The 25,861-nt window shown below is 62.6% G+C and overlaps 5 protein-coding genes across 10 annotated transcripts in view; 4 read left to right on the top strand and 1 right to left on the bottom strand.

Annotated features, from left to right (window-relative positions):
• LOC136110617 (ATP-binding cassette sub-family A member 2) overlaps positions 1-25,861 on the top strand; it is a 158,906-nt gene that overhangs the window by 26,916 nt on the left and 106,129 nt on the right. The window lies entirely within an intron of this gene.
• Positions 718-12,974, bottom strand: FBXW5 (F-box and WD repeat domain containing 5). The gene is made up of 9 exons (XM_065854065.2): positions 12,758-12,974; positions 12,436-12,649; positions 10,119-10,276; positions 9,360-9,534; positions 8,376-8,524; positions 6,602-7,082; positions 3,741-3,888; positions 2,992-3,204; positions 718-2,545 (listed from the first exon to the last, which is right to left on the bottom strand). Exons 2-9 carry the CDS (start codon positions 12,626-12,628, stop codon positions 2,299-2,301), a joined length of 1,764 nt encoding a protein of 587 aa, XP_065710137.2. The 5' UTR covers positions 12,629-12,649; positions 12,758-12,974; the 3' UTR covers positions 718-2,298.
• On the top strand, positions 13,161-17,080 carry C8G (complement C8 gamma chain). Of its 2 annotated transcripts, none has more exons than XM_071817456.1 (7): positions 13,161-13,183; positions 14,249-14,388; positions 15,002-15,072; positions 15,397-15,504; positions 15,829-15,930; positions 16,252-16,290; positions 16,751-17,080. In XM_071817456.1, exons 2-7 carry the CDS (start codon positions 14,276-14,278, stop codon positions 16,762-16,764), a joined length of 447 nt encoding a protein of 148 aa, XP_071673557.1. In that variant the 5' UTR covers positions 13,161-13,183; positions 14,249-14,275; the 3' UTR covers positions 16,765-17,080. The 2 variants fall into 2 exon arrangements, with proteins under 2 accessions (XP_071673557.1, XP_065710146.2); XM_065854074.2 differs by lacking the exon at positions 13,161-13,183 and adding an exon at positions 13,193-13,535.
• Positions 19,383-22,587, top strand: LOC136110541 (lipocalin-like). Its single transcript, XM_065854051.2, has 7 exons — positions 19,383-19,871; positions 20,988-21,127; positions 21,246-21,322; positions 21,457-21,570; positions 21,789-21,890; positions 22,111-22,136; positions 22,422-22,587. The coding sequence occupies exons 1-6, from the start codon at positions 19,398-19,400 to the stop codon at positions 22,134-22,136; spliced, it is 933 nt and encodes a 310-aa protein (XP_065710123.2). The 5' UTR covers positions 19,383-19,397; the 3' UTR covers positions 22,422-22,587.
• LOC136110606 (lipocalin-15-like) lies at positions 23,369-25,849 on the top strand. Its single transcript, XM_071817411.1, has 6 exons — positions 23,369-23,551; positions 24,012-24,151; positions 24,370-24,434; positions 24,730-24,843; positions 25,298-25,399; positions 25,499-25,849. The coding sequence occupies exons 1-6, from the start codon at positions 23,456-23,458 to the stop codon at positions 25,522-25,524; spliced, it is 543 nt and encodes a 180-aa protein (XP_071673512.1). The 5' UTR covers positions 23,369-23,455; the 3' UTR covers positions 25,525-25,849.

Here is a 25,861-nt window from a genome sequence, read left to right as displayed (position 1 = left end):
CCAGGATGAGCTGGTTCTTCTCAGCTCTTACTGGGAGCCAAGTGCCTGTGCTGCTCCCAGGAGCCCCAGTTCTGCCCCAAATCCGTGCTGGGAGCAGCAGCGCAGCTGCCTCAGTGAGACATCTGGGGGTACCCGAGGGGCTTGTGTCCCTCCTGGGAGCAGCCAGAGCCACCTCGTGCAGGTGCAGCTGCTGTGTGATGCACCTGGGTGGTGAAAGGCTCTACGGCAGGGCTGTCAGACTCATGTTCACTGAGGGCCCCATGGTTGCCTCCGAAGGGCTGAATGTAATTTTTAAGACATTACATTTATATGGTCCTAAAATTACATTCAGCCCATTGAAGGCAACCACAAGGCTGATGTGGCACCTGGGCAGAGCGAGTGTGACAGCCCTGCTCCAAGGGACACGAGTTGCAGCCCGCGGTGCTGCACAGGAATCCTCTGCACCCAGGGCCGGCTGCAGCGCCTGATCCCCACTCGGAAAAAACTGGAAACCAAGGCCCTGCACCGCAGCGCTCAGCCCTGGCTGTGAAGAGCCTGCCCAAGGCTGCCAGGAGCTGCTGCTCCCCTTCCCCAGGGCTGTCCCCCCCTCCTCCCTCTGGGCAATTCTCTGCCTCTCGAGCTGTCCCACCGCTCGCTGCAGGCACGGCTGCAGGACACTTCTGGCTTCAGTTCTGCTTCACTGGAACAGGACTCAAAAACAAACTCGCATTGCAGAGATGCTTTAGCAGAGTATTTATTCAATGCCATAGTGAAGAGCAAAACTCAGTACAAACATAAACCCTCAGTGCCTCGCTCACTACTGCACCGAGCCAAGCAGAAGAGCTTTCACAGTCTGGGGCAGCAGGAAGGGAGAGGCCGTTCCTTCGCTGTGTGACTGGACAGAGCTGGATGTGGATCCTGTGAGCACACACACCAAGGATTCTCATTTCTGGAAGTCCCATGATGACAGAAAACCTGAGTAGGGGGGTCTGGATAAAGCCATGGGCACCTGTTGAGGCACAGAGTGAGGGTACAAACCCTCCTGCCGAGGGCCAGGGGAGCTGTAAAAGCCACCAGGGTGCAGCAGGACAGTATCTGCTGCCTCCAGTAAGTCTATTTGCAAGCCAGGCTGTGAGTGGCACCAGCAACTGCCCTGGTGCTCCCGGGAGTGACAGCGGCTCCTGGGGTCACCCCCAGCCCCAGCCAAGTCAAGATTAGGAACTTAATTTTAGGCTCTGACGCTTGGGTACCTGCTGCAGGGAGAAAAGCTTCAGGGACAGACGCAGGGTAAACACGGAGTTGGTAATCACTTCACCCTCCGAGCAGCCCGGGGGAGCTGATCACCCAACCCCCAGCACATCAGCCCAGGCTGAGGGAAGCTCAGTCACGTGTCGCTTCAGGCCGAGGAGGGGCCATGTCCCCCCAGTCACCTGTAGGCGAACACCTGCAGCCACCCCTGGGTGCCCACACCTGCCCCCGGAGAACATACCAAGAGAACCTAAAGTGCCACAACTTGGACAGCACAGGAGGGAAGTGACCACGAGACTCCGCAGCCGTTCCCACAGCTGCCCCTGGGGAACGGACAGCAGATCCTTAAAATAAATACATTACCCATGCCACAGCTTATGGAAGTGCCGCTTCGCTGAGGAAGATGGAGGCAAAGCCAGCACGTTACAACCGGGCTTTCCCCCCTCGAGTTTGGAAACTGGCACCATCAGCACGGAGTTGCTCACAGAAAACAAGGGCAAGGCCCTGACTGCACCCCAAGGGCCTCACAAGACCCCAGCCCGGCCTCCCTGCTGCCCCCATGCTCGGGGGCTCTCAGCACACCCAGATGAGTTGCCCGTGGAGGTTTGGGACAAACATTAATAAAACTAGTGTATTAAAAGAGTCCTGCGGTAAGGCAGCACAGCCCTGCACTGCAGCTTCTGCCAAGTGCTGTGTGGCCAGGAGCTCTGGTGAGGCCAGCCGTGGTACAAACGCTGGAGACGTGTCTCAGTCTGTTCTCAGAGACCAAAGCTCACCCAGAGAGAGCTGTGACCAAGTAGCAGCGTTCGTGAGAAGCTGTAGAGAGCCCACCCTGCAGGGATCAGCTCGGGCTGCTGCCCGCCAGGCCAGGAACGGCCCTCGGCTCTTACATTCTGTCTCTGAAGCGGCTGCTCCAAGGGGGAAGCAATTCCCGCTATCGGGGTCCCTCCCGACTCGGCGGATGCGATTCGTGTGCCCAGAGCTCGTCTCTGCCGTGCAGCGCTCAAAGCTCTGCAAGCTCCAGAGGAGGTGGCTGCAGTGAGGAAGCTGCAGGAGCAGGTGTACCTGGGTTCAGCTTTTCTGGTTCATGAGCCAGGAGAAGAGCAGCTTCCTGGGCCGGAGCTTCCTGGCCTGCTGGACGCGCACCACGCGAGGGGAGCGCCACACCTTGATGGTGCTGTCGTCGCTGGCTGTCAGCAGCAGCTCCTGCTCCACTGGGCTGAACGCCACCGAGTTGACCACGTTGTCGTGCTGCAGTTTGGCCAGGCAGATGTTGTAGTGCCGGTCCCAGATGTAGCCGTGGCGATCCTCGGCCCCACTGTGCCGGACAAGACACCAGTAAGGACGTCGCTTCAGAAGCCCCGATACCCTGCTGCTCCCAACCCGTCCTTTCACACAGGCTGCAGGTGCTCAGAGGCCCCAGCCTCCACCTGCAGCCCTGTCACCCATGAGCTTCAGCTCCTTTTGGGATCCAGAGGCCATTTGCAAAGTCCCTTTGATCCACCCCATAGCCCCTGCTACCAAACATGCCACAGCCCCAAATTTCACCTTTCCTCGCTGATTTCACAGCAGGACCAGGGCGGGTAGCGCCCTCCAGCTCAGTCCCTCTGCTCTTTACAACCTCCCGTTTCCCGCTCTGCTCACAACACGCAGCCGTTCCCAGCACACAGACCAGCTCAGTCCGCACAAGCCGTCCTGCAGCGCCGGCCCCAAGGCTCTCGCGGACACAAGGTCAGGATCCTGCCCACCCCCATGGTCACACACCTCGCTACGAAGTCCCTGCTGACGTCCAGGAAGATGAAGAAGCATTCCTCGTTGGGCGTGTAGGCCCGATGGGCGCGGAGGGGTCTTTTCACCTCCTTCATCGTCTTCAGGTCAAACACATGCAGATCGATCTCCTCGGCGATGGGGGGCGGCTGCATCGGGTCCGAGATGACGCAGTCGCGGGGCCAGGCACGGCTGTTCACGTACAGGTACCTTGGGGGGAGCAGAGGGGTCACCCCGCGCCCCAGCGCACGCAGCCGAGCTCACCAGCCCCAGCTGGAAACGCGGTTTCAAGGGACCACGCAGGTCCTCAGCAAACCTGCATCTCAGCTCACTACAATCAGGCTGAAACACGCTGCTGAAACTCCTCTTGCTGTGTTTGGGAAGGAAAGGGCCAGCACAACTGGGAAGGTGGGCCCCAGGGGCAAGGTCAAGCATCTAACGAGGTTTAAAGCCCATTAAAACCAGTTTTAAAGATGGTGGTGTACTGATCAGCCTTGGGAACAAGACCCAGTGTGCAGGCAGCTCTGTGGCTCTCACAAGGCTCCTCGTCAGGACCTTCCCTGAGCTGGGGCAGCATTCCTGGGGTGACACTCGGGCTGCACACACATCATCAGCACTAGGACACAAATGGGACGTGAAAAAACAGAGCAGGCTGTGCAGGCTCCCTGCTCCATCCACAACAGTCATTTCTTCTCCCATTCAGCACACAAGGCCCCCGAGCGCAGCCCTGTGCCCGCCACACTCACCTGTGGTCCGGGGAGAGGCCCATGCCGATGATGTGCCCATGGACGTCAATGACATGATCCAGCGAGTCAAAGAACTCAACCGAGCGTCTCTCATCCCCCAGCACTGGCCCGGCAGTCGTCATCTGATGAGGCAGGATCCTTTTAATCCCTTGGGGACAGAAAGCAGAGTCAGGCGGTTCTGCAGGCTGCTGCCAGCAGACGGCGGCTGCTGGGAGATCCTGGGCTTCAAGAACGGGCTCCCTTGGTGCTGCTGAGGAAGGAGATGCAGCTCACCCACAGCTGAGGGCCGGAACAGGACTGCTGTCCCTGCTGGGCTCCTCCAAGCTCTCACAAGTGGTGCTTTTGGCCGGGACACAGGGACACCGCCTGGCAGGGACACGCCGGCAGGTCCAGGCGCAGACAGGGAGTTGCCCAGCGCCGGCTGTCAGCCCGGCAGTGCAGCCACAGTGCACCACGCGCCTGCGGCGCTTTGGGGGCAGAGAGAAGCTGCACCGGCCCAGGAGACGCTCTGGCTGCAAAAGGCTTTTCTCCTAAACAAACCCATGGTCTGCACCCATCCCCTGCAACATCCAGCCCGGGAAAGGCCCTGCAGACGCACTGACTGTGGCAGCATCTTCCCTGCCACTGTCAAGCGTAGGTGGGGGTCAGCCCCAGAAAGCTCCAGGACAGGTCTTAACCCCAAACTGGGCTCAAGGGCTTTACAGCTTTTGAACTTCCGAAGGGAGACACAAGCTGTGGGTCAAGGCCCCTCCCCTGTCAGCTCTAGACAGAGGTTCCACACACAAACCATCCACATCACATTCCACGAGCCTCAGCAGCTCCTGGGCACATGTGAGATTAATCCTCAGCAAGTCCAAGAGCAGCTGGAACGCGGCACATCCCATCACCGCTCCGAGGGAACCGCTGCTGCACCCTCGATCTCAGCCCTGTCCAGCAAACCAACAAGGTAGGGGTGACACAGCTGCACCTCAGGTCCCAGGCCCTTCACAACATCAGCGCATCTGAGCCTGGGCAGCTCAGACCTTCACTCTCCCACCCGCCTGACGTGGCTCACCAGCATCCTCTGTATTGCCGCAGCACTGAGCTCTCAGCTATGTGGCCCTGCACACACGAGCCAGCAGAACAGGTGGCTTTGCCCTGGCTCAGGCCTGTCACCAGCACAAGGGACAAGGAGCTGGAAGGAAACTCCTGGGGCAACTCCTGCAGAAGGGCTTACGTGCTGCAGATCAAGCCAGACAGTGCCGGTGCCCAGGAGCACGGCTCCTACCAGTAGCTGGCGAGGAACGAGCACAACAACCAGCTCTTTCAGGTACCGGTTCCTCAGGGCCAGACAGCAGATGCACAAAGGCGGCTCGACACACAAACCGATGGGCAAACGCAACATTTTGCAGTGACTCATGGAGAAGAGCCAAGCCAGGTTCGTCCCTCCGGAGAGCCAGGCTGTGCCGCAGGCGCTGGCCGACGGCCAAGGAGCCACTGCAGTTCAAAGGCACCAAAACCCACGGCCCTGGGAGCTGCGCTGCAAGCCAACGAGTCCAAAGGCGGGCGCTCCCTCCGCACCACGCTTCGCCTCCGCTCGCCGCGGGGCCCAGCCTGCAAAGCAGCGTCTGCCTGGCCTGGCGGATCACGACGCAGCGTCTGTGTCGGGGCAGAGCAGCCGCCGCGCGCCGGGGACGGGCCGAGGGCCACGGTGTCTGTCTGCAGAGCCAACCGCGGACAGGGGCACGGACAGAGCTCCCCTCAGCCTGGGTCGCGTTCCTAGTTTAGGCGGGCAAAGACCAAGTGACTCTTCTCCAAGTTGCCTACAGCGTTGGAACCTGCCTCTCCCTGCCTTACTGGGCTGTACTGGTGTGGGATTAACTAACAGGAAGGTTGGAGGAGCCTGCAGCAGGAAAGCAAGGCTGTAATTGTGCAAGCAGCAAAAGGAACGGAAAGTGTCTGGTTTTCCAGAAGTCTTGCCTGGAAGCAGCTCTCCTTCCCTCCCGCCTTTCTACTGATGTGTCTGGTCCTTCCAATGAACTCTGCTGGCTTGAGCGGTTTTCAAAGAAACAGCCAGAGTACCCACTTCTGCTCATCACTGCACTGATCTCCTGGAAATCCAGACTCTGCCAGTCCCGATGCCTCAACTAGAGAGCCCTGGATGAGCCACAGTCCCTAACCCAGATAAAGGTCACGGGCAGTGCCACTGCCCAGCTCCCGCTGCAGCGACAGTCCCTTGTCCCCACTGACGGGGAGGCCGAGCACCAGCGGCTGCAGCTCAGCACGGAAACACCCCCAGGCGGCTCAGAATCCCCCTGGGGCCTCCTGAGCACCAAACCGGGGTGGACAAGTGTCACACTGAGGCCACAGGGTGATCCACAGCAGGCAAGGGGACAGATGGGGCTCTGTCTCCCAGAGCTGAGGGACAAGGCACAAGTGACATGCACGGGAGCTCCAGGCTGCTGAAGCTCTTGCCCTGATGGCCTCTCCACCCCCACCAGGCACCAGGACCGAGGCCCTTCCACGTGCCCCACCATGGCAGCCGCTGCTCTTCACACCCACCCGCCTGCAGCTCCTGCCTCACATCCTTAAGTCAGGAGTTCCTTCTGGATCTTTTGCTCAGCTCTCACCGCAACTTTTTTTTATGGCCATGTGTCAAGCCTGGTAACAACGAAACAACCTTGAGGCAAGCGCTCGCGAGGTGGAACCCCCTTCAGTGACTGGGGCATCTCAAAAGCCTCCTGTATGGAGAGCCTGAGCAAAACTGCAGCTCTCTCACCACAAATGGGCAGCAAATAAACCAGGTCTTTGCCAGACTCGGAGTGCAGCTGCAGCACACACCCTGGGGAGGCTGCGTGCCCCGGGCTCACACACAGCCTTACCTATCTGGTGTGGGGAGTAGGTGAGGCATCCTGTGGTGAAGATTAAGTATTTTGTGTTGCTGTCACTGTCCGTGGGGAGCAGGTTCAGCTCTGGCGGTTTAGTTCTGGTGCGTACAAACAGCTCAGCCACCTTTGTCTCCAACTCTGTCTCGGTCATGGCTGGCTTCACCCGGCCCTCCATGATATCATCAAAGAACTGCTGCAGCCCGTCCTCTGCCGTCACAGCCCCGTCATCCGGCAATTCCTGCACGTCTGGCTCCGGAGTCTGCTTGGGCTTGGTCTCCTCTTCCTCGCTGTCACTGCCAAGATCAAAGACTGGGCAGGTGGAGGAAGCTGCCAGCTGCTCCTCGTAGTCCAGGAGCAGGTCTGGGCAATTGTAGCGGCTGCAGTCAGCCACCATCACGGTCCGGATGCTGCTGGCATTCAGGTTCTGGATTTTGAACAGTCTCTTCACTACATTCACGTTCTCAGACTCTATGCCCTGCAAGCAGAAGGGACAAGTAAGCAGGAACCACCTCACTGGAGGGTCACCCTACAGGTCAAACCAAGAGCCACCTGTGCAGACCTTGAGCCTGCACAGCAGCCACCAGCCACACAGCGATCTCTCCTCACGCTGCTCTGTCTGCACTGACCACCAGAGCTGGCGCGAGCAGCTGTCCAGCTGTACTACGCTCCTTCCCACCCCGGAGGTGGGCACGCACAGACAAAAAGCTCCTGTGGGCGGAGGACAGCGGAGCTGGGAGCACAGCGGCTGGGCAGCCTTGCTGCTGCCTCCCACCTGAGGTCATCACTGGCACTGTACAAGAATTTGGGGAACAGGTCTCTGATCAACATGGGTGGAGTGTGAAATGCTGTCCCGCTGGCCTGCGGGCAGCAGGGACCTCTGCGCACTGGGGTCTGCCCATGTCCCTGGCAGGAGCAGCCTGGTCACCACTACCTGGCACGGGCAGCAGGTCCCTGGTGCCCAACTGCTCTGGTAGTCTGTGGCTGCAACGCACCCCGTCAGAGCAGGCAAGGTCCTTCGTCGCCTGGTAAAGATGGCAGAGCGAACACTGCAGTGTCAGCACAGTATCGAGATGTGGTTACGGGAAGGGTCTCTGCTAGCAGAGGATTTCACCTGGGGCCAGCATCCATAACGTTAAAAAGCACAAAATGCCAGGATGTGCAGCCGTGACGTTGACACAGAGGCAAAACGTGGAAAAGGAACAAGTCTGAGCAGCACAAGTGCCACAGAAGGAACAAGCAGCCTAAGGCCAGCACACACCGATCTCCAGGTCCCATCGCAGCAGCAGAGGCAGCACCTGGCCCACAGAAACGTCAGCAAGGACGGGCAGGGCTGGGCTCAGCCTCACCACTGCCTCCGGCTCCCGGGAACAAGGCACCGAGCTGCCGAGCGGGAGAGCAGCCACGGCTCAGACGCACACCAGACCGCAGCCCTCCCAGGCCCAGCTTCACACCAGCAAGGACCTCAGCAACCCAGCTGTGGTTCACCCACTGTCCTGCGGAGCAATGCACGCTCCAGGGTGCTGCAGGAGAGTCCTCACCCCAATTAATGGGGCAGGAGTTAATGGAATCTGAGAGCAGAGTTGGAATATTGCAACAGGCACCATAACACTGAGCATGGAGAAACGGCACGCCAGGGTGCCTCGAGCTCAGGATCCTGACGGCAAGTCAGAGGAGACAAACAGGGAGGACGGGGCTCACGGCTCCTCCGCAGCTTCTCCTCCCCAGGAGCCAGCGGGAAGCCTGTGGAGCTGCAATGAAGGCTTCTCACCTGGAAAGCGTTGTTCAGCCACAGCACCGAGCAGGAGGTGATCCGCCCAATCCGATGCAGATTGCCAGATATCAGGTTGGTTTCATTCAACCAGCAGCCAAACACATCATAGGGTTTATTCCTCACCCTGGAAAGCAGCGTGAAGTTTTCTGGAAGGGAGGGGAAACACAAGCGTGAGATGATGGCTCCCGACAAGGGCTCTGGGGAAACTGAGGCAGATGTGGAAGTGGGTTCAGGTCTCTGCAGGAGAGGCTGAGCGGACACTGCCCAACCACCACCCAGTCCCAAACACTACTATGGAGAGAGATGATTTCTCTTTTCTATGGAGATGTGTGGGGAGAGCACACACAAGGGAAACCAAAATACAAGGGGCAGACCAGAGAGCAATCTCACCTTGTGGCCTTTCTCCAAGTGTGGCCCAAAGCAGACACCCCAAGGACAAGAACCAGCCAAACATGAACAGAAGTTCTTCCCTCCCTCCCCTGGGGCTCGGGGCCTTTCTGAAGACAGGCGTGCCCTTGGCAGCACTCCTGGCTTTTGGACACAGTGGGACTGTAGCATGGAGGCAGGGAGAGATGACAGTTGGGACTATGGAGCTTCACAGAAGAGGTGACACAGCTGCAGATAAACGTGCCCCAGAAAGCCACGGGAGAGCTCGTGTGGCTGAGCACCACTTGACTCAAAACGCTGCCTTCAGGAGAACGGGTACCGGGATTACTCATGGTGTGCCCAGAGCTTCACTTAGGACAGAGGTGAGAATAAATATAGGCCACACTGCCTTTAGGTGATGATGTGTGACCTGAGCGGTTTGAGCTATCCAAAAGGTTTACCCTAAGAAACTGCGACCAGGACCCTTTTGTACAGATGGTGGAAGGCAGGACAAGCAAAGGTCAAGACCACCACACACCTGAAGGGGAAGGGAACCCCAGCATCCACCATTTCACACCTCTCAGGAAGCCCCGTGGAGGCAAGAGCGGTATTTACCCATGCTGATCACAGCAATCTCTCCTGACAAGGAGTTGTGAGGCCCCACAAAGACTCCTGACACCAGGAGGAGAGAGTCATCGGAGTTGAACTGGGAGAACTGTGTGTAGCTCCAGTTGTAGGGCCGCATGTTGGAGCTGTGCTGCAGGGAGATGTCCAACTCATTGCTCCAGATCTACAGACAGATGCACAAACAGTCAGGAAGCTGTTGAGAAGCCTGCGGGTGATTCCACTTTATCTGTTCTGCCAGCACTCACCAGCACAAAGAAAAAAAAATATCAAAGACCCTATTTAACTGCTTCCCAGTCCCAATTCCCCTGTCAGCTCCCCTGACAGCACACGACTCTGGAGAGCAGCTCAATACGTGGCTGCTCCATCAGCCAAGGAGATGACACTGTCACAGCTGGATTCTTCAACATGTTCAGAGGGATTTCTCCCAGGACAGCCACTCATGCAAGACACCTTTGGCAGTGGATCATGATCTCCATACTCTTTGTTAGACCCACAGCACAGCAGGGGAGCGATTTGCACCTAGAAAGCAGCCAGAGCCTTGGCCACCATCACAAGGGCTGGAGCTGGAATCCACAGCATTATGTTTGCAAGAGTCACTAGTTCTGCAGCTTTGAGAACAACTCGGTGTCTGCAGGAACCAGCTCAAGTCCAGGGCCACCTGCTCAAACCTCTCCACAGACTCCCCAAAGGCTGCTCTCGTGCTCAGCCCCACTAAAGCCAAGCTGAAGGGTTGTGCTGCCGCTTTACCTTCACGGTACAGTCTTTGGAACAGGATGCAAACAAACAGCCGGAGTGGGAGAAGCTGAGGTGCAAGACCTGGTCATTGTGCTCCTTCAGGGCCTGCACTTCCACGCAGGGGATGGTGTCGTAGAGCCTCTGGAACTCGTCATACCAGGAGACAGCAGCTGGAACACACGAGTGGGGACATGAGACAAGGGTGTCAGTGGAGGGACGCGACAGAGCTGAGCTAAACGCATCAGCCGCAGAATCAGCCTTTAACGAAGCGCAGTCTGGGCTGCTGCTGGCAATGCCGGGAGCAGCGCTGGTGCCAAGGTCCTGTAGCCGCAGCCCAGCCAGCAGAGCTGCATGTTTTCCTCAGCAGCCTCCCAAACCCCAAACACAGAAAATCTTTTCTTCCAGTACACACACAACTCCCCACCACGTTTCTGCTTCCTAAAGCAGCTCAGGCGCTGCAAGAAACACCCAGGGCAGAGCTGCTGTCAGCTAAGAAAAGCCTCGCTCAGGACAAAGCAGCTGTCAGCGCTGCAGACGTGCTCCAGCACAACGCAAACACATCTATCATGTGACGAGAGGGAAGCTGTGGCTCCAGGTTACCGGGCTCTGCTCTGATTATCTTTATCTTGTCCAACACAGAATCAAGAAGGTTCCAGAAAGGCTGTGAGACCAGGAAAAATGTCTCCATGAGATAAGAGACTAGAGAAAACAAGAGAGAAGGAGAGCTGGCTGCAGCGTGCAAGGACAGAAGAGGAGCCGGGCAGCAGAAGAGCCTGGAGCTCACTCAGAGAAGTCACCAGCGGCCAATAAATAGACAAATAAAGAGGATTTTTAATGAAGTGCCTGGCAAGGCAGCCTACAGACTTCTTGCAGCAGCAAATCCTAAGGAAGCAAAGAGGATTAGACATGTATATGGATAAGGGCCAATTTCCCTCATTACACTGAACAGGACTGAAGGGTTTTTGGAACTCAGTGCAGCCCAGGAGGCACCTGCAAACAGAGAGCAGCTGACACAGCCCCTCTGGGCTCTCGGTCCCGGCCCATACAGCTGGGGAGGGGTCTGGACAGACCCCACCAAGCCAAGTAATCCCAACATTTCCACTTCCAAGACCTGGATACTATTCCCCAAAGCACAGAGCTGCCCAGGGCAGGCAGGCTGGCGGGGCTGGGAGTGAAGCCGCCTGGGCAAACAGCCGCAGGTAAAACCTGATGGGAACGTCCCCAGCCCTGGGGAGCTCCCAGGGTCTGCACAAGCAAAGTTGCGCAGCCCAAGTCATCCCATCCACATCTTGTCCCTTCTCAGAGCCCTTTTGCACTGGTGCTCCGCACTGTGGGTTGGGGAGCAGCTCCTGCTGCTTCATCCTCCACATTTCTTCTTGTCCTTCTGTAGCAACTGCAACTCAGGATCAAGAAGCCAACTCCCTCCACCACGGCCACTGCTGGGAGCCCTGTGCACATCCTCAGGGCGGAGGACGGAGCCCAAACCCCTTCAGCGTGCTTGGAATGGGCTTTTCGGCCTCCAAGAGACACCCCTGGCAGCAAGGGGTCCTGGCAGCAGGGCCCAGGTGTTGCCTCAGCTGGTGCAACAGCCCTGGGTCACCCAGAGCACACCAAACCGCCTCCAGCACCAGACACCCAGCACAGAACAGCCATGTGATTGCACAACTCCTGCCAGCTGTACCCATGGCCCTGCCGGGCTCAGTCGATGCGACTGTTGATGGGTCATTTCCCTACTGCAAGATCAAGTCCGACCTGCCCCTGCAAAGTGGGTCAGTTCCTGCCTTGGCATTTACCCACCATACAATTACACCGTCACACACCCACCTCCTCTCCAGACAGCAGGGACATGTGCTCTCCCCTGCAGCCAGGCTGCAGCTGCTGCCTACGGCTTATGGAAATAGTCTGATCAGCTAATGTGCACTTGCAGCTCTTCCCAGTGCGGATGAAAAGGGACGGAGCCCGAAGCAGAGTCCTGCTGGGAGGGCCCGAGCAGGAAGCGCCAGCAGCGATCACCGCGGGGCAGCCGGGCGCAGGGAGCAGCGCGGTGCCTCACCGCGGCCCCTCGGATCGCAGCAGCACCAGACGCGCCGTGCAGCGCCTGCCGGGAGCACCTGCCGCGGGAGCTGGGAAAGCAGCTTTCGGTGACACAAAGGGAAAGTCGAAGCATTTCGATCCATTTGATTCCCCTTTCCGAAGGGTTCGGGCAGTTCCAGAGCTCTCCGCACGCACATCGCCCCCCACCCCCGTTACCGCGGGGCAACTCCGCCGCCCCCGGGACACACACGGGCAGCGGGGCGCGGGTTCCCCACCCCGAGCCGCCCTCGCGCACCTGGGTGCCGCGGCACGTCCCGGGACACGCCGTAGTAGCGGTAGAAAAGCTCCTTCCAGAGGAACTCGTCGCGGGCCACATCGTGCCACTGCCGGCAGGCCCGCCCGGCCGAGAGCACGTCCGCGGGCTCCAGGTACAGGAAGATCTCCAGCAGGACGCTGTCGGGGACCAGGGGGCCGCCGCCCGCCGCCATCGTGTCATCCTGCCGCCGCGCCTGCAAGCGAACGGGAGTGAGGCTCGGGACCCTCGGGACCCCCCGGGACCCTCGGGGCTACCCGGACCCCCCGCGGCCCCGCCCAGCTCCCCCGGCCCCTCTCGGCACCTCGGCGGCTCCGCTGCCCCCGCCTCCCTCGCGCGGCGCTTCCGGCCTCTCCGCCCCACACTTCCGCTCCGGCTTTCGCGGGCCGCTCTGGCCGCCCGTCTCGGTGGTGCCCGTTCTCCAATCACCGCGCCGCTTCGTGCCGCAGGGCGGAGAGCTCGAACGCAAAGGAGGCCACAGGGCGCGAGGCACAGCCAGCCGAGCGCAGCACGCTCGCTCACGACCGCCCTTACAGCGGCAGCTCTGCCCCGACCCGCCCACCTTGCTCAGACCCCGCCCCGCTCGAACAAACCACGCCCCCTAGCCCATCAGACCACGCCCTCAGCCCATCAGCCCACTCCCCCATTCGGGCAGGCCACGCCCTCATTCGGACAGGCCACGCCCCACCCGAGGGGTCGGGATAGCTGAGACCCCCCGGGCTCGTGGCGGGTTTGTTCACTCCCGCTCCCTGGGGATCGGGTCACGCTGCCTCCCGGCCCTGCCCGGCTCATGGGGGTCCCCAGCCCCGGCCCTGACCCTGGCCCTCCCGGCCAGTCCCGGCCTGCAGCTCCCGCAGGTCCCCCCTGGCCAGGCTCCAGGTGCCCTCCGGCCCCTCTGCTTCCCGGCAGCGCGGCCCCGCCGGAGCGGCACCATGGCAGCGCTGGGCACCGTCCTGCTCCTCGGCCTGCTCCTCGTGGCCCCGCCGGGGCTGGGGCAGGGCCCGGGGCGGCGGCGCCGGCCGCCCCCTCCGCGGGGCTCGCTGGAGCAGGTGGCGGCGCAGGCGGAGCTCAGCCTGTCCCAGGTGAGGGACGGGCCGGGCCGCGGGGACCCCCCATGGGCCGGGGCACAGCCCTGCCCGGGCCGCGGGGAACTGGAGGGGCTGCAGCCCATCCCCCCGAGTCCCCCTCCAGGCGTGACCCGCGTGTCCCCCCTGCAGCCCGGCCCCAGCCCGGGCTCCCTCGGGCCCCACGCTCAGGGCCGGCGGCAGCGGAAGCCCAGAGCTGCCCCAGGGGTCAGTGCGGGGCTGCAGCCTCGGCAGGGCCCCCGGCCCGGCCCCCACAGCCACCTCTGCTCTCAGCCCCGGGCCGGTGCGGCCCCTCTGGGTTGTTTTTTCCTTTGGCACTCGGTTCCGGCGCTGGGCTGGCTCCGGCCGGGCTGGGGCTGGGCTCGGGCTCTGCGGTGGGGCCGGGCTGGGGCCGCAGGGTCGGGGCCCAGGAGCATAGGGGCTGGGCTGCACGGGGGTGCTCGCAGCCCCTCTGGCAGTGTGAGGCGGGGGGAAGCCTCAGACACCCCCTCTCCATAGCCCCCTGACCCCACAGGGGTTCCTGTCAGTCCTGCTCTGTGACACCCGCCGGCTCCCAAACACGGGCAGTCATGGCTGGGGGCACACTGAGGGGACAGGCGAGGGGACATAGCATAGAAGAAGAGCGCTTGGGGTGGGGGTGCTCAGGGAGGATGGGTGGTGGCACCCCAGGCCGGTGGCTCTGAATACGGTGCCACCCCTGTGCCGTGCAGCTGGCAGGGAGGTGGTTCCTGGTCGGCATGGCCTCCCACTGCAGCTACCTGGAGGAGCACAGCCACCGGCTGGAGCCCACGGCGCTGACGGTGACAGCCCTGGATGGGCAGAGCCTGGCCATCAGCACCTTCAGGAAGCTGTGAGTGACACCGGCCCCAGGGCAGGCAGGGACAGGGACGCTGCAGGCAGGTCAGAGCAAGGCCAATGATCTGGGATGGGGATGGGGGATGCTGGGTGGGATGGGGATGCTGCAGGCAGGTCAGAGCAGAGCTGGTGATCTGGGATGAGGACAGGGGACGCTGGATGGGACAGGGACGCTGCAGGCAGGTCAGAGCCAGACCAGCACTCTGGCCATGTGCTCCAAGGAGGGGAGAGCTGCCCCGGAGCACAACGGGGATGGGATCTCCTCTGGGTGTTTGATGGCAGAAACCCTGACCGTGGCGGGCTAGCACCTGCCATCTGTATGGCCACCAGCCCACAGTGAGCTTGGGCTGCCCAGGGTGGGCAGGGTGGGGGGAAACTGAGGCACTGAACAGGCACACGGTCACTCCATGACCACCCAGTCAGGAACCGGCTCTCGGCGCCTCCCCAGGAGCAGCACAGCTGATGTGGGAGGTCTTCAGCACATCTGTGGGTGCTCCCCCCAGTCCCAAGAAGACAGGTCCAGTGTGTGCCCTGGGCAGGGGGTGGGCAGGGTTGGGGGTCAGATCCTCCCCGGCCTGCAACAGCAACCTCCTCCTCCCCCCGTGCAGGGACGGGATGTGCTGGGAAATCAGGCAGCGCTACCTCCCTGCCCAGGCCCCCGGACGCTTCCTCCTGAAGGGTGAGACAGCCCAGGCTGGGGGGCGCGGGGCTGCGGAGACCAAGGGGCTGGAGCCCCACGCTACTGCTCTCAGCAGGGCTTTGGTACCTGTGTCCTCCCTCCCAGTATCTCCTCTCTGGGCTCTCAAAGTGCCCCCGTGCTGGCTGGGCAGTGCTGCAGTCTGGTGTCTGCAGGTGGGGAACAGCACCCGGTGGGGCTGCACCCGCTCCGGCCCTGATTTGCACCCTTCTACACCCTGCCCGTGGTGAAAAGAGGCCCCTGGGTGGTGCTGGGGGTAACCAGGGTTAACTGGGACCAACTGGGGCTGCCCTCTGCCTTTCCCAGGCCGTGGCTACGGCAGCAAGGTGGACGTGGTGGTGGGTGAGACGGACCACAGCAGCTACGCCATCCTTTATTACCAGAAGGGCCGGAGCGTCTCTGTCAAACTCTACGGTGCGTGGGGCGGTGCTCGGGGGCTCACAGCAGAGGAAGGATGGGGGTGGCGAAGCAGTGTGGACCCGACTGGGCTCAGGGGACTCCGGCCAGAGCCTCACAGGACCCAGACACAGGAATGGGGTCTCCCCGAGGGTCCCAGTCCCCAGATGGAGATTGTCCCCAAATGCTGCAAGGGGGAGCTGGTAAGGTGGGAACCACTAACCAGCCTCTCTGAGCTGAAGGACCCTGTGGCCTCAGGGGTTACTGTGAGGGGCACGGGGAGCTTTGGGGCAGGGGCAGACCGGGCTCGAGGCTGCTGACAGTGGCTCCTTCCCTGCGCAGGACGGAGCAGCCGAGTCAGCGATGCTGTCGTGGACAAGTTTGAGCAGCACGTCAGGGCTGTGGGCCTGAGCGAAGACGTGACCTACTACTTCCCCACATACGGTGGGTGACACACGGTCCCCTGGCAGCAGGGGACACGCGCAGCGAGGGCTGCACCCAGGACCAGGGCCCCCAGCATCAAGTGTTGGGATCTGGCCCCTCCAGTGTGGGGAGGGGAGGCACATCCACACGGGTTCGAGCAGCACGTCACCCTGTATCATTCACAACATGACAGCAGAGCCACACGTGGGGTCCGTCCCCATGCTGCGACCACCCCAAGGACAAAGCTGCGATGACTGGGCTGTGCCCAGTGTCCCTGGGGTGCACGGCCGGGGGTCCCAGGTGCCCAGGCAGGGTGACCGCCCTGGGCTCTGTCTCTTGCAGGGTTCTGTGACTCTGCAGACGAGTTTCACATCCTCGACGGTGAGTTGCGGGTCCCGGGCGATGCGCTGGGTCACCCCATGTGCCAGGCTTGGCACCGCATGGGTTCTGCCCGGGGGTGTGGGCTGGGCACACTGGACACAACCCACACCACGACCATGTGGTCCTGCCCCAGGAGCTCCGGGGGGCTGGGCTGACACGTGGGGGCCCATACCAGACCATCCCCCAGGATAGACGTCAGATGCACCCTGGCAAGGCAAAACCCAGTCCAACCCCCACGTGGGTCAGACTGGGCTTAATGGGGTCTTTATTGGGGTTTCCTGGGGTGAGGGCTGGTCTGGGGTGGGGGTTCCTGGGACAGGGACAGTCTGTGGTGATGTCTCGGGTCCCTGGGGACCGCTCTGTCCCTTGTTGGTGCTTGGGGAGGCAGAGGTGTGTCTCCAGCCCTGGCACTGGGCTCAGACATCTCCCCAGCCACTCAGCGCTTCTCGTTCCCTTCCAGAAACGAAGCCGTAGGTGCAGGTGATGTTGCCAGGAGGTCCCCAGAGCTCAGGCCTCACCTCATCCAGCCACCCACAGCCACGCAAGGCTGAGGCAGGGGCTGGCCAGACCTCACCCTGGAGCGAACCCTGTGGCTCCCTGGCTCCTCCAGCTGCCCTGGCAGCCGTGCCCACCCTTGTCCTGTTCCCCTCCGCCCTGTGTCACCCCTCCGCCCTGTGTCACCCCTCCGCCCTGTGTCACCCCTCCGCCCTGTGTCACCCCTCCGCCCTGTGTCACCCCTCCGCCCTGTGCCCTGATGTACTGCAATACACGCCTGTGAGAGGGGACTGTGTCCAGGTGTCACCCTCGCTCTGTCCCAACCAGGCCAGTGCTGCTGGTGCCCTGGCACTGGGGGTGCTGGGGGACATGCAGCCCCCACCCCACAGCTCCATCGTCCTCTCCCTGAGCCTCACCCCAGCCATGGGGTTGTGGTGGTTCCCAGTTTACTCTCAGGTGTCGCAGTGCTGATCAGTCTGCCTGGGGAGCAAGAGGGAGCCCTGTGCGCCCAGTACTGTGTGGGGAAAACACCATGCTTGGAGTTGTGGGGCTGTGTAAGCTTGGGGGGCACTGGGGACCAGCACAGGATCAGCCCTTCACCTGGAACAAGCCAGGAGATGCCAGAGGAGGAAACCTCAGCCCTGCAGTCATCCTGCTTCCCATCCCCAGGGCCCTGGGGGCAGCGAAATGCCCCATTCCCTGTGACCACCTTCCCCGAGGGGCTGCTGCTTGTCCAGACCCTGCCAGCGTCCCCACACCTGCACAGCCAGCGCACAGTGTCCCTTGCATGTCCTGAGCACACTGCGGGCTGCGGGGGCTCGGGCTGGGTGCAGGCAGAGCAGAGGGGCTGCAGTGTCAACCCTTACAGGACTCCCCCTGCTGCATGTCCAGCCTGGCCAGGGCTGCTCTGCCCTGCCTGTGGGCCAGGGCGTTTTGGGCAAGGGGTGGCAGTTCCCCAGTGCAGGCTGGGTGCTGGATGCTGGATGCTGGGTGCTGGGTGGGACGGGAGCAGCCCCCGCAGTGGTGCAGTCTCTGGTCACCCTGCAGCCCCGGGGGGGAACAGCCCTCTGCCCCCAGCGCCAGCGTTTTGCAATCGTAGCACAAACTGGTACCACATGTTGTTTATCAGGATTTATGTAAGGGCCACACGTGACTCGCCTGCAGCCGGGGGGGCAGGCATGTCCGGCCACGCTCGCGGGCCCCCCAGGCCGGCCAGCTGGGCCCGGCAGAGTCGGGGTGTCCCGGATCCAGTTCACTGTCCACCCTGCACCCCAGAAGTGGCTGTGCTGTGGTGGAGCCGTGGCAGGTGATGGAGCAGGGGGGAGAGTTTTGTTCTCCTGCCCTGGGGAGCTGTGCTGCTCCCCAGGAACCCCCCCTGCACCCCAGCTCAACCCAGCCCGCATTCATCGGGCGTGAACCCCTTTCTGGGGTGCAAGCACCCGGGTAGTGCCTGAGGGTCTGTGTGCAGGCACCGCTGTGACCCACAGCCTGAACCCCTCCATCCTGCCTGTGCCCCCCACCCCATCTCAGCCTGCCCCACACCGCCGAGTGCCCCCATGTGCCCCCCTGCTCCTGAGTTTGCACCCAGTTTTACCACCCAGCTCCTCGGGCTGGTCCCCTGCTTCCCCCCAGGAATGCCAGGAGAACGGGGACCTTCTGGGCACCCCCTCCTGCTGTGGGGCTGGGGGGTCCGGGGATGCCTGGGCACTCGGGGGGCTTTGTGTCCCTGCCCCAGCGCAGATGCACAGGGACACCCACGGGTGCTCCGCGCCCCTGGTGCTCAATGGAGAGAGCTCCACCCTGCACCCGAGGGTGGGCTCAGCCCCTGTCTGAGCCCCAGCCCAGCACGCGGGGGCCCAGCCAGGCTCTCGTGATGCTCAGTCCTGCCCGGCTCAGCTTTTGTTTTGTTTTGATAAATCTGCGGCTCTGGGCCGGCCGGGCCCCTGGCGCGTGGTGTGCGGGGCAGGCTGGGCTCACAGCTGGGCGCAGGGAAGGGAATGTGCTGGGGGGGCTGCCAGAGGCAAAACCAGCTGTTGTGGAAACACTCCTTACGTAAAGCACCTTGGCAGAGCCGCGCCGCGGGGGGAGCCGCCAGGCTGGTGCTCTGCCCTGCACGGCCAGCCCTGCCCAGACTGTGCCAGACCCATGGGTGCTAGACACCCTGTGTTCATCCCCAGCCCTCAGCCTGCAGGTGCCCTGCGTGTCCCCAAGTGGGGCAGCTGGTGACCCCAAACCAACGGGGAGGTCTCCCAGGCCCTCTTGGCAAAGGGTGCAGGGTGGCATGGGGGGATGAAGCACGGGGGCTCTGTGTGGCTGTGCGCTGGTTCCCAGGGAGTTGGGCACCGGGGCTGACTGAGGCAGGGGTCTGGCTCCCCTGCAATGGCCTCAGCCCCCCAGCTTGCAACCGGCATGCACAGAGCTGCGCGGTGGTGGGGTGCACCCGGTGGGTGGTGGGGAAGCCGAGATGCTTCCTCAGGTGATGCAGGGACTTGGCCCAGAGCAAAGCTGGGGGTGCTGCCGGAGCACCCGAAGGTGCCCACGAGTCCCATGGGCTGGGATCTGGCAGGCACTTGATGTTCCCTCCACCTCGCCCAGGTCCCTCTCTGACCCCAATGAGACCATCCTGCAGCAGGGCAGCTGGCAAGCCCTGGCCCCCCGTCTTGGTCCTGTGCCTGCAGACCGGCAGCGCTGGGATGGCCGCCGTGCTGGCTGCAACCTGCAGCTTTGCTGCGGAGCAGTTTGGCACCCTGAAGCAAACATGTCGTATCAACAGGAGGGAAACATTTGCAGGTTCCCCTGCCTGCCCTTTGGCTTTGGCGCTCCCCCCTGCTCTTGCTTGCATAACGGCGGGGGGGGAGGCAGGGCTGGGCCCCCCGGGGCCGCCACACAGCCAGCCCATAAATAGGGGCTTGCCGGACGCTGGGGCACTGCGGCTGTCGGCTCCTCTCGCTCCGCTTGACTCGGCTCAGCTCGGCTCGGTGGGAGACATGCACCCCACGCTGCTCGGCGTCCTGGGGCTGGCCCTGCTGGGGACACTGCACGCGCAGGACAGCGTTCCCGTGCAGAGCGACTTCCAGCAGGACAAGGTGACACAGCCCGGCCGGCATCGCCTGCGTAGGGGAATGGGGTGCTTTGGCGGATCTTCACCCTGAAATGTGCAGAGATGGTGCTGCAGGCGGATTCAGGGCCAGGAGGGAGGGGCAGGGTGGCCGGGGCACCCGCGGCCCCATTGCTGGGGAACCCCCAGGGCCTGGGTTTGGTGGCTCTGGAGGGGGCGCAGGATCCAGGCTTCAGCCTGTGGGGCAGGACGAAGCAGGTGTGGGGCCCGGCCATCTGCTGTGCTGTGGGGTGGCTGTAGATCCACAGGGATTTTGCAGGGGGGACTGAGAACACAAGCTCAGTTTGACAGGCAGCACCGAGATGGGCCATGGACCATTTTCCCCAACTCAGACCCCATACACCTGCAACCCAGAATTCCCAAAACCCCAGGGCTGCTGTACTGGGGGGGTTCCCACACACACCTCTGCCTTCCCAGCCCCTGGGTACTGCTGTGCTCAGGGTGCTTTGCTCCCCTTGCTCCCACAGGACAGGATCCAGAGCAGGACAGTCCCAGCCCAGCTGCATGGTGGGTCCTGGCCCCACAGCCTGGAGGTCCCACTGAACTGGGGAGGGGCTGCACTGCCCACTCCTGCAGGGAGCCCAAGGGGTCGTGGGGGACACAGACACTCCGGGGGGCGATGGGGATGGAGGCACATCCTGCAAGGATGAGGGTCTGGTGTGTCCTGCATGGGTGGTTCTGGCACAGTCCATCTCCAAGGCTAACAGCTCCCTCTGGGTGCGCTGAGCTGCTGGCGCTGAGGACCAGGCTGGGATGAGATGTGCTGGCCTGGGGCCCTGGGACTCCTCCTCGTGCCCCTGCATGGATGCAAATGGCATCTCAGAGCCAGGCAATCCTGTCAGCCCTCTCTGAGGAAAGTGACACCACGAGGACTGGGCAGCAAAGAGCACGTTGTAAACAAGGGCTCTCCTGGCTGCTGGGTTTTGTGGATGCCGAGAGCTGTAGCAGCTCCCCAGGGGATGAGGCCCCAGGACTCCGTCCCGCTGCAGGGCTGGGGCTGGCGGAGGGGATGTGGCCTGGGCTGGGGCTGGTGGGCAGAGACCACCATCCCACCCGGCGGCGGCTGAGCAGAGGTTGTGTGCAGATCACGGGGAGGTGGTACACCATCGGCCTGGCCTCCAACTCCAACTGGTTCAAGAACAAGAAGCACCTGATGAAGATGTGCACCACAGACATCTCCACCACTGCAGATGGGAACCTGGAAGTCACCTCCATCTACCCCAAGTATGTGCATGGGAAGCGGGTGGGCAAGCAGGGGGTGCTCCCCCGTGGTACCTGGGGCTCTGTGCAGGCTGGAGCAGCCCCCAGGGCCCCTCTGACATCCTCGTGCTGTGCTCCCCAGGGGTGACCAGTGTGAGAAGAGGAACAGCCTTTACATCAAGACGGAGCAGCCGGGGCGGTTCAGCTACACCAGCCCACGTGAGTGCCTGGCTCCCAGCCTGGGCTCCTGCAGGGGCCCTGATGTGCCCCCAGCTCAGCCCCATGGTCACCTGCCCGTGCTCCTGCCCCGGCTGGAGCACCGCGTCTGAGCAGTGCCCTCCATGTCCTCGCAGGCTGGGGCAGCGAGCACAACATCCGTGTCGTGGAGACCAACTACAAGGAGTACGCCCTGGTGTTCACCCAGATCTCCAAGAGCACCGGCTCCTCCAACATGGTGCTGCTCTACAGTACGTCTGCCTGGACCCTCTGCTGCCCCCCCGCCCCCAGCCCTGGGATGTCCTCAGTGGGAGGAGGAGGGCAGCGTCACCTCCCAAGCTGGGGTGACCATGAGGTGCCTGGGTTGGGTCCCCCTCCTGGGAAATCTGTCCCTTGCTGGGCTGCCCGCACCCTGGGGCAGCGGGACCCCTCTCGATGGGGGTGCCCCTCACGCTGCTCTCGGCTGCAGGCCGGACCAAGGAGCTCAGTCCTGAGCGCCTGGAGAGGTTCACGCAGTTCTCCGGGGAGCAGGGCCTGACGGATGAAGAGATCCTCATCCTGCCCCCGACAGGTGAGAGGCTGGGGGGCATGGGGCCGCTGGGGAACAGGGGCTGAGGTACGGGGGGGTTGAGAAGGAGGAGACCCTCCTGCCTTCTCCCCACTGCCCTGAGGGGCCGGCCCAGGGCAGCCAGGGGCTGGTGCTGGGCACAACCCCGTGCGGGGACCCTTGAGGGGCTCAGCTGTTCCCCAGCCCCTGGAGAAGCTGATCTTTGCTTTTCTTCCTCCTGCAGACCAATGCATGGCAGATGCTGCCTAGGTGAGTGCTGCCTTCTCTGGGCTCAGACCAGCCCTGTGCGGGGTACAGGGGATGCTCAGAGCCGCTCCACTCTGCAGAGCCGCCATCCCCTTTCCAGCCCCCCTCGGCTGCTCCCTAACCCTGCTGGGGTTCCCCCACCTTGTCCCCATGGGGTGGCTCTTTTGTTGCCCCAGGCCATGGGTGGTGGGTGCCCAACCACTCAGTGTGGGGCTGGCAGGGCCGATGTCCCCCCATGTGTCTCCCTGTCTCCCCCAGCTGAGCCGCGCTCCCCCCCATCTGTTCCAGCCAGATCCACCCGCTGCTGCCAGCCGGAGCCCCGGGAGCACCGGGAGCCGGCGGCCGCCCTGTCCTGTCCCAGCCCAGCGCACCCCCAGCACCGCAGCAGCCTCCACTCCCTGACTTCACACCCCACATCTGTACCTCCATCCCCATTAAAACCCTTTTAAAACCAGCCCCCCGCCCTTGTCTGCTGGGTTGTCACGGGGGAAGCCCCGGTGGGGCGATAGGGAGGGGGAAGCAGAGCCAGTGGCCGTGGGCTGGGCTGGTGCTGGGTGTCGGGACGGTCCAAGCTCCTGGCAGGGGGCTGTCGGGGTGGGACCCTGGTGCCACGGGGTTCCCCACTCAACAAACTTGGCTGGTCCAAGGAGAGGGAGCCCCCGGGGCTGGGACCATGGGGTCATCCACTACCCCAGCCTCGCTGCCTCAGTTTCCCTGCTACAGAGCAGGCTGGCAGTGTCAGGATGGGGCAATCGCAGGGCAGGATGGACATGAGCCAGAGCAATGGTTGTGAGCACTGGATGTGGCTCAGCCCTGGACACCCGCCTGCTCTCCCTGCCATGAGCCCAGATCCTCTCCAGAGCAGGGTCTGTGCCTGGGAAGCCACAAACCCTGCTGAGGTCACCGGGCTGTGCCTCAGCCCCAGGCTAAAACACCAGTCCAAACATCCTGCTCCTTGGGGCAGGATCCATCCTGGCACTGCCAGACCCTGCAGCCAGCGGGCAGCAATCAAGAGTGGGGCACCGGGCTCATGCTCACGCCCTCCTCAGACACGGCACAGGGCACGGAGCATCACCTGGTCCATGCCGTGCTCCGGGCTGGGTCTCACACAAGGCCGCATTCATTCAGGACTGGGCAATTAGAGAGGGAAGGGGCCAACACTGACACCCAACACGGGTACAAGTTATCCCTACTCTTGTGTAACCTGTTGCATAAAGCGGGGGCGGGCAGAGGGTGCTGCCAGCGGCAGGGGCTATAAAGGTGGGTTAGGACGTGGCAGATCCACGCAGCCTCTCCTGCCCACGTCCAGCCCCGGAGCAAGGATGGCGGTGATGCTGCCCAGCCTGGCGCTGGCCCTGCTCTGCCTGCTGCGGGCAGGGGCTGAGGTCCCCGTGCAGCCGGGCTTCGACACTGACAAGGTAACGGTACAAAGAGCTCACCCAGCTGGAGCGGCTGCCTGGGGCAGGGTCCCAACTCCCAGCACTGAGTCCCCACCAGGGCAACTGCCACGAGGGTGCGGATGCCTGTGCAAAATGGGGTTAGTCCCGGCCAGCTCCTGCGCACTGTGGCCAGACCCAGTGGTGGCCTCGCTGCAGCGACACAAATACCTGGGGCTCTGATGCACCTGAGCGTGCAGCGCTTCCCCAGGGAACAGGGTCCAGATGCTGCACCCGCCTGCCCAGCACAGGGCAGGGCAAGGTGTGGGCAGGTCCCCATATTAGGCTGGCAGGTCCCCACAGATGGTGGCAGTTACCCCACCATGGGCTGGTAGGTTCCTACAATGGGCTGTTGGGTCCCGGGTATTTGGTGGCAGGTCCCCCTGGCAGGTGACAGGTCCCCGTGGCTTTCCCAAACCCCACTGGTGACATTCTGCCGCAGTTTGCAGGGACGTGGCATGTTACAGCTGTCGTTGCCAACTGCTCCGTGTTCATGAAGATGAAGGATCAGATGAAGTCGTCCATTGCCACCTTCAGCTTCACGCCGGAGGGAGACCTGCTTATGAAGCTCGCCATGCCCATGTGAGTGCCCATCCTGCTCACTGTGTCCCACGCAGGGCAGGGGACAATCCTCCCCTCAAGGCTCTTGGGTGAGGAGCATTGTCCCACTGCCCTGCGTCGCCTGGTCCTGCCTGTGCTCTGGTTCATCCCTGGGCAGGCTGAGCTCCCCATGCCCACCACCCCCCTGCCCTCCCACACAGCGTCCAGCCACATTTGCTATTTCTGTTTTCCCTTTCCAGGCTGGACAAATGCCAGAAGTTTGAGCTGCTCTTCCAGCAAACAGGGCAGGCAGGGCACTATGTGGGTACGTGTGGGCAGGGGGATCAGAGACGGGGACACCTTGAAACAGAGGGTGGGCATCACCGGTCCCTGTGCCCTGGGAGCCGTGGGAGGGGGGTTTGGACTCTGCCTCCATCTCTTGGTGAGAGGTTGTGCTGCAGGGGGTACCCGGCTCTGCCAGATCACACAGGGGTTCCCTTCTCATATCCCCCTTGGGCAAATCTGCGGCTCAGGCCTCAGGCCCTGAACCCTGGTGGGGGCTGCGGAGGTGCCTTGGCTGTGCCACATGGTCTGACTGGGCACTGTTTGGAGTCCTTTAGAGGCACAAGGGAAGAAGGATCTGCGTGTGGTGGAGACGGACTACAGCAGCTACGCCATCCTGCGCGAGCTCCACCATAGCGGGCAGGAACTCAACGCCGCGCTGCAGCTCCTCAGTGGGTGTCGTGAGTGGGGACAGGCACCCAGGGCTACGGAGGGGCAGGAACCACTGGGGGGATGGGGGCTGGGGTCTCCACCACCACTTGGGTCACCACATTGGCACCCAACATGCCAGCACCCAGGGAATTCAATTTGGGGTGAATGAATCCTTGTACCAAAAATACCCCTGGTTGATTGCAGTTTGAACCACCCCAGTGGGGTGCCAGTCTGGCTATGCACCCCCAGCCCCACCAGCTGCCCCAAACCACCCCAGGCAGGTGGATCACCCGTCCCACGGGGCTTGTGCCCCTTCGCTGCCAGCTCAGGGCAGCCATGGGGTGTGCGGCATCCACCCTATACCTCTGTGCCCTGGCTTTTGCCCTTCCCTGGGGTCCCATCACTGCTTGTGGAGCCAGACCCACAGTGGGCCCCCCATGCTGACCACCCCTGTCTTTGGGTGTCTGGCTGCAGTGCGGGAGCAGGACATGAGCCCCCAGCTCCTGCAGAAGTTCAAAGAGCTCATCCCCGCTGCGGGCCTGAACAAGGACTTGCTGGTCGTCCTGCCCAAGTCGGGTGAGTGTCAGGGAGGTGCGGGGCAGCACACACGGCCCCTCTGCGTGGGGACGCTGCGCGGGGGCTCAGGGCGTGCTTACCCTTTGTGCTTTTCCACAGATCAGTGCTCCAACGCCATCAGGTGAGAGCGGCCCAGAGAAGTCGGGTGTCCGTGCTGGCATGGCCTGGGCTGAGCAGGGACTTGCAGCCCCCCGGGGAGCCCCCGCCTGCCTTGGGCCTCAGCACCACATCAGCTTTGTCCTGCTCTAATGGCTCATCCCTCTGTCCTCCCTCCCTGCAGCTGAAAGGGCCAACGCCAGGGCCGTGTGCCCTCCAGACCTGGTGGAAACGGGACTCTGCTCCCCCCTCCATGGTGCCCCTTCCCATCCTCCCCTGCCAGGCCCTGCCAGACCTGCTGCCCCACGCCAGGATCACACCTCACCTTCCTAAATAAATAGGTGTAGAAGCTGCCCCAGCGCTCAG

Source organism: Patagioenas fasciata, chromosome 20 (genome assembly GCF_037038585.1).
Source record: "Patagioenas fasciata isolate bPatFas1 chromosome 20, bPatFas1.hap1, whole genome shotgun sequence".
In the NCBI taxonomy this organism is placed as follows: Eukaryota; Metazoa; Chordata; class Aves; order Columbiformes; family Columbidae; genus Patagioenas; species Patagioenas fasciata.
This window is presented reverse-complemented; position numbering and strand designations above follow the sequence as displayed.

Excerpts from the sequence above, each read along its gene's own strand:
- FBXW5 (XM_065854065.2), bottom strand. The coding sequence starts at position 12,628 with ATGGCGGCGGGCGGCGGCCCCCTGGTCCCCGACAGCGTCCTGCTGGAG. Across the intron at positions 9,535-10,118 it reads CCAAAGACTGTACCGTGAAG|ATCTGGAGCAATGAGTTGGA; the intron begins GTAAAGCGGCAG and ends ATCTGTCTGTAG. Across the intron at positions 3,205-3,740 it reads GGCCTCTCCCCGGACCACAG|GTACCTGTACGTGAACAGCC; the intron begins GTGAGTGTGGCG and ends GCTCCCCCCAAG.
- C8G (XM_065854074.2), top strand. The coding sequence starts at position 13,386 with ATGGCAGCGCTGGGCACCGTCCTGCTCCTCGGCCTGCTCCTCGTGGCC. Across the intron at positions 14,389-15,001 it reads ATCAGCACCTTCAGGAAGCT|GGACGGGATGTGCTGGGAAA; the intron begins GTGAGTGACACC and ends CCCCCCGTGCAG. Across the intron at positions 15,073-15,396 it reads CGGACGCTTCCTCCTGAAGG|GCCGTGGCTACGGCAGCAAG; the intron begins GTGAGACAGCCC and ends TGCCTTTCCCAG.
- LOC136110541 (XM_065854051.2), top strand. The coding sequence starts at position 19,398 with ATGAGACCATCCTGCAGCAGGGCAGCTGGCAAGCCCTGGCCCCCCGTC. Across the intron at positions 19,872-20,987 it reads GCGACTTCCAGCAGGACAAG|ATCACGGGGAGGTGGTACAC; the intron begins GTGACACAGCCC and ends GGTTGTGTGCAG. Across the intron at positions 21,571-21,788 it reads CAACATGGTGCTGCTCTACA|GCCGGACCAAGGAGCTCAGT; the intron begins GTACGTCTGCCT and ends TCTCGGCTGCAG.
- LOC136110606 (XM_071817411.1), top strand. The coding sequence starts at position 23,456 with ATGGCGGTGATGCTGCCCAGCCTGGCGCTGGCCCTGCTCTGCCTGCTG. Across the intron at positions 23,552-24,011 it reads CGGGCTTCGACACTGACAAG|TTTGCAGGGACGTGGCATGT; the intron begins GTAACGGTACAA and ends ATTCTGCCGCAG. Across the intron at positions 24,844-25,297 it reads CGCCGCGCTGCAGCTCCTCA|TGCGGGAGCAGGACATGAGC; the intron begins GTGGGTGTCGTG and ends GTCTGGCTGCAG.